General features: G+C 35.2%; 1 protein-coding gene across 1 annotated transcript in view; it reads left to right on the plus strand.

Moving 5' to 3' along the window:
- The first annotated feature begins 2233 nt into the window (after positions 1-2233).
- The window catches only part of LOC136065911 (uncharacterized), a 19266-nt gene continuing 16189 nt past the window's right edge, over positions 2234-5310 (plus strand). The window contains exons 1-7 of the mRNA XM_065769729.1: positions 2234-2590; positions 3063-3147; positions 3489-3591; positions 3737-3821; positions 4616-4702; positions 4828-4898; positions 5158-5269. Coding sequence (XP_065625801.1) covers positions 2474-2590; positions 3063-3147; positions 3489-3591; positions 3737-3821; positions 4616-4702; positions 4828-4898; positions 5158-5269 — 660 coding nt within the window. The 5' untranslated portion in view covers positions 2234-2473. The remainder of the gene's footprint in view (positions 2591-3062; positions 3148-3488; positions 3592-3736; positions 3822-4615; positions 4703-4827; positions 4899-5157; positions 5270-5310) is intronic.

The following is a 5310-nucleotide window of genomic DNA, read 5'->3' on the forward strand; positions in this document are numbered from 1 at the left end:
TGTATAATAAATCACCACCATGTCTGTGTGCCATCAAAACCCATTTCGGTCTTGCAAATCTTTTAAAAATACCAATACCTCATTTATCCAATAACATCAATTTTTTACACAAAATCTACCAATCAAAACCCAATATACATAAGAAAGACTTCGCTGAGCACAATATACCAATGCTCCGAGCAATTGAAGCTAGACCCACTTAGGAATTCCACTTTTTTATTTAAAAAATCTTAACTTTCAAGCTTAATCATCAAAATTAGCACACACTTACACGCCAAACAAAAAATAATAATTGGAGGAACACAATACCGAAGATTTTGATTTGAGCTGAGCTGCAACGGCTACGAGCAAGTGGCACGTGTCCCTCCCTCCCTCCGCGTAGCGAGCTCCTGTGACTGAGAGTGGAGAGAAAGAGCAATGGGTTTTGTAGCTCCGAAGTCTGATCTTCTTTTTGTTTTGCTTTAGGTTTTGAGCTAGAGGAAATCGATGGTATTTTGATATATAAATGCGTCTGAATTGAATTGGGCTCTTTGAGTTTTGAAGGTGTGTGAGAGCGTCATGGTTGATACTGCTGGATCTGGATCTGGATCTGCTGCTTGTTTTGGGATTTGGGGCCCTTTTGTATTTGGGCCGAATTTGGATTAAGGTGAAGGTATGAGACGAACCATTTGGAATTCATATGTCAATCTCACATGCATATTGTATAGCATGAGACAGGCGCGTATGAAAGTCTTGTCTATTTAAGATTTTTTTAGATAGTGCTTATTTTGTTGAAAACTAGTTTTTAAAACGTATTAGTGCTACGGTGAGTCTATTTCCTATATTTTTCATTTGTTGGCTGGGTCATGGATAGTGTTGTAAGACCTAGTGCTTAAACGCAAAATAAGCGTTAGGCAAATGAACGCTTTAAGGGCCAAGATTTTTTGTTTTTTGTGTAGAGGGGGGGAGGGGATTGTGCTATGCTAACTCATTTAAAAACTTATATATCTAGTTTAACTCGTACAATTTGGATTGGAACTTGGATTTATTCAGCTTTAAATCATGATACTTAAATGTGGACACTCACAATTTCACTTGGAAAGTTGTGACAAATGTTGTGAAGTTTTTTTTTTTTGCCTAGTTCTTCATATTAACACTATTATTACCAACGCACACTCTTGATGTGTTGATTACTTCACAAGTATAAGTGTTTATGGGGTATGGGTGGAAATGGCTAACCATCCATAAGTATCAGTGCTTGTGAGGTGCGAGAAGAAATGCCTAGGGTTCAAGTCTATGAGAGGGATCTTCACACACATAAAGATTTTAGTAGAGGTGTTTACCAAATCGCACAAACTGCAAAAACCGCACCAAAACCGCCCACAAAATGGCATAACAGCACCACACCACAAGTAATAGTGCATTGTACCACACTACACCGCATGGTATAGTGCAGTTTGCAGTTTTATGATAAGAAAACCACACCGCACCATACCCTCTCTATATATTAATATATTTATTTATTTATAATATTAAATATATTATTAATAGTTTAATAACCCTAATTTTCAAAAAAAAAAAATGTTTAATAACTCTAGCAAGTGTTGACTAGAAAAGCCAACTCAAAATAAAGAAAAACTAGCTCAATAATTTAAAACTTGGTAAAAAAAAGTGAAAAATTAGTTTTGGACTGAGTAGGAATAGCCCAAAATTTGAAAAAAAAATTGACTTAAATCTGCATCTTATACATAGTATCGCACGAAACAACAAAAATGAGGTGTGGTGCGGTTATGGTTTTGGCTAAACTCTAAACTATACTGTATCGCACCGCACCGCACATATGACTGCAAAAACAAGGTGCGATGCAATTATGGTTTTAACTAAACTGCACTGCAAAGTGCGGTGTTAAAAATGACTCAAAAGCGCATTGCACCACACCGCAAACATCCCTAGATTTTAGATTAGGTTAGAGTAAAATTTATAAGTGCTTATGGGGTGCAGGTGGAAATGGCTAACCATCCATAAGTATCAGTGCTTATGGGGTGCAGGGAGAAATGACTGAGGTTCAAGTCTCTGAGAGGGATCTTCACACACATATAGATTTTAGATTAGGATAAAGTTAAAGTAATAAAAAAAAAAACAATTAAAAACCTACTATTTTATTTTTTGTTATTCTTAGTAATTTTCAAAAATCAACTTGTATTTTGGATAAATAAATGAACAAAGAAAACAAAACAAAACAAAGGGGAAAAATTTTAAAACCAAAGTTTTATTTGAGCTTAGAGGATTCGAACTAGGGTTTTTGGCGCTTCATCTTCTCCAAAACTCAAAAAACACACTCTCTTCCCGATTCGATCCATAGATCTCCAACTCCCTCTGTCTTTTTTTTTTCTCAGCTCCCGGCTACAGTCAAATTTCCCTCCAAACTCACAAACCCACACACTCTCTCACTCACAATTCACAGTTCACAGTTCAAAAGTTCACAACAACAGCTATGGCCTCGCGCTTCCAGGCCATTCCACTGGTGGCGTCGCCGTCCTACCCCAACGCCGTTGCCTGGTCCGACGAGAACCTCATCGCCGTCGCTTCCGGTCACCTCGTCACCATTCTGGTACCACTTTTTCTCACTATTTTGCTTTTTTTGCTTTTTTTCGTGTTAATTAAAAAGCTTGATGCTTTGGCTATGAAACGCAGTAAAAACCATAATTGAACGTTATTCCACTTCTGGGTTTGTTTCTAAAGTTGCAAATTTTGGTTCTTTAAGCCAAAAGGTACTACTTTTTGTTCAATGTTAGCTAAATGTTGCATGTATATTTTGCTGTTTCTGCTTCATAAATCTAAAAATTTAAACTTTTTTGTTTTTGTTTTTGTTTTTTACTCATTATGAGAAAATTAGCATTCTTCAGAATTATGTATAAATCATATACCAATTGATATTGTTGCGGATATACATATATTCACTTAAAGCTGATTAATGGGTTCGTAATTAAGATTACACTGGAAAATTGTTTCAAGGGACTACTTTTATTGTAAATAAGCATTGAATTCTCTCTGTTTGATTATATATATTTGTTTGTGCTCAGAATCCAGCATCACCTTTTGGACCGCGAGGCCTTATCTCAGTCCCCAATAGTGAACCTTTTCCAATTGGAGTTATTGATAGAAAAGGTATGTATCATTTGAATTGTGAATTCTTATTACAATTTTGTGACTTGTTGGTGAACCAGTAGTTACAAACAAGCATTTTTCAATGTACTTCTTCTTGATCACCCATTGGGGGAATCTAGACCATTTGTGGGACTTTTTTTTAACATTCTTGATCAACTGGTGAATTTTGTAATTGTTATGGTTTAACATGTGGATAATTAATGCCTTATAGAAGTTTTGATAGGCCTGTACAACTCACAAACTTTCTCAATGTGTAATGGTATCAGTATATTTTGTCAAACAGATTCAGTATTTTCATTGTTAAAGCTTCATTTACATTTTATATATTGAAATATTTGCAGATTTATTCTCTGGGTGCTTGTTGCCCAACTGTTTATCTCGGGATCGTCAACCTTGTGTTCGATCAGTATCATGGTCACCACTAGGAATGGCTCCTAACTCAGGGTAAGAACTTCAGTTTCTGCTAACTGTTTGATGGCATTTCCCTTGTGTGTACTTCTCTTGTACGCTGTTTAACTTATATTATGTATATTATTGGATGACAACATCTTGTAAAAACTAATTGTGTTTTCAAGTTAACTTGGTACAGATGCTTGCTGGCTGTTTGTACAGCAGAAGGACGTGTGAAGCTTTATCGTCCACCATTTTGCGACTTTGGTGCTGAATGGATAGAGGTATGAATTAGTGAATCACTTCTTGATGCTGACATTGGAAATGATAGTAAATGTGCATATGATCTGAAATTGGAAGATTCTTGGCTTCTGGAGCCATAGAGAATTGAAATGTTTCAAATTCAAATGTAGATATTCCCTATTACCAGCTCGAATGTTGTCATTATCTTAAACTGCTGAAATGGAACAATAATTTTTACTCTTGGCTCCAGATTCTAGGGAAATTGTCCCATTCCAAATGAATGTGTGAAAAGAAAACAATCCTATATAAGTTTCAAGAGAAAGAAGGTGTTTTCACAATGTTTTTGAATGCTTCCTTTTATATTGAAGTTTTCTGGTTATTTTAATTCTCTATCTGATGGCTAATTGCAGTACACTCATTCATCACCTGTAGTATTATATGAATATGATACATATATCATATGCAACATACTCTATTATTACAATATTATTCCATGACACTTAATAACAATTTGATTTTCTTACCATATTCCCCCCCCCCCCCCTCTTCCACTCCCTCTCTCTGTATATTTATCTGTTGCTTGTGCTCATTGACTCTTGTGTAAAGCAATTCATTAACATATGAACCTACATATATATATATATATATATGAATGTTTCTCATGCTTTTCTGGTCACCATATAGAAATTTAACTTTGAAACTAAGTTGTTTCTCTCCATTTTTTTTTCCCTTCATTATTGAATAACAGTACAAAAAATTTTTTTACAGTTGTTTTCCTGTTATATATGTGAAATTATTTGCATAAATAATTTTCTTTCCTGCCGAGTTTCCTCAGGTTATGGATATATCAGACAGGCTTTATGAATATCTCACAAGCATCAGCTTCGGGGAGTTAGATGTTTCTTGCCCAAATCATTCTGATGTAAGTACTTTCATGTACCAATTCAAGGGATGCCACTTTTCTTCTAACTTTTGCAAAATGATGTTAGTTGATATGTTTCCTGAGTTATATTTATAGTTCAATCACTTATCTGTGACTAAAAGCAGGCAACAGAAGACATACATGCAGAAGATCCGGCTAGTTTTATTTCCAAAAAAGAGCGTAAGCGAAGAAAAATGTATGTATTCTTTATAATATAAATACCTTTTTAAATATTAAAAAAAAAAGAAATAAAGAGAAAATCCAATTGGATGTTTTTCTAGTAAATGAAGAACTTTTGTTTTCTTTGCTTGGACTCTTTTGAGCAGGTAGCAAAGTCACATATATGTCTGTCTTAATATTTGAAACCTACATGTTTAAATGTGTTTCATTTTCAGCTGTTTCTCTTTGTAAACAGTTTACTTAAGTTTGTCTTTGTTTTGATGAATTTGGTGCAGCAATAAGGGCTCTCAAACTACTGGGGACCAATTACCATGTCAAGGAAACAGTGAGAATTCCAATTCTAGCTCTGGCCCTTATATTGAGAGGGAGGGACAAGGATTAAAAGCGGTATGGCTTTTCTTATTCCCCGCGACAACCCCCCCCCCCCC

This window comes from Quercus suber, unplaced genomic scaffold (assembly GCF_002906115.3).
Source record: "Quercus suber isolate HL8 unplaced genomic scaffold, Cork oak 2.0 scaffold_1314, whole genome shotgun sequence".
Taxonomy (NCBI): Eukaryota; Viridiplantae; Streptophyta; class Magnoliopsida; order Fagales; family Fagaceae; genus Quercus; species Quercus suber.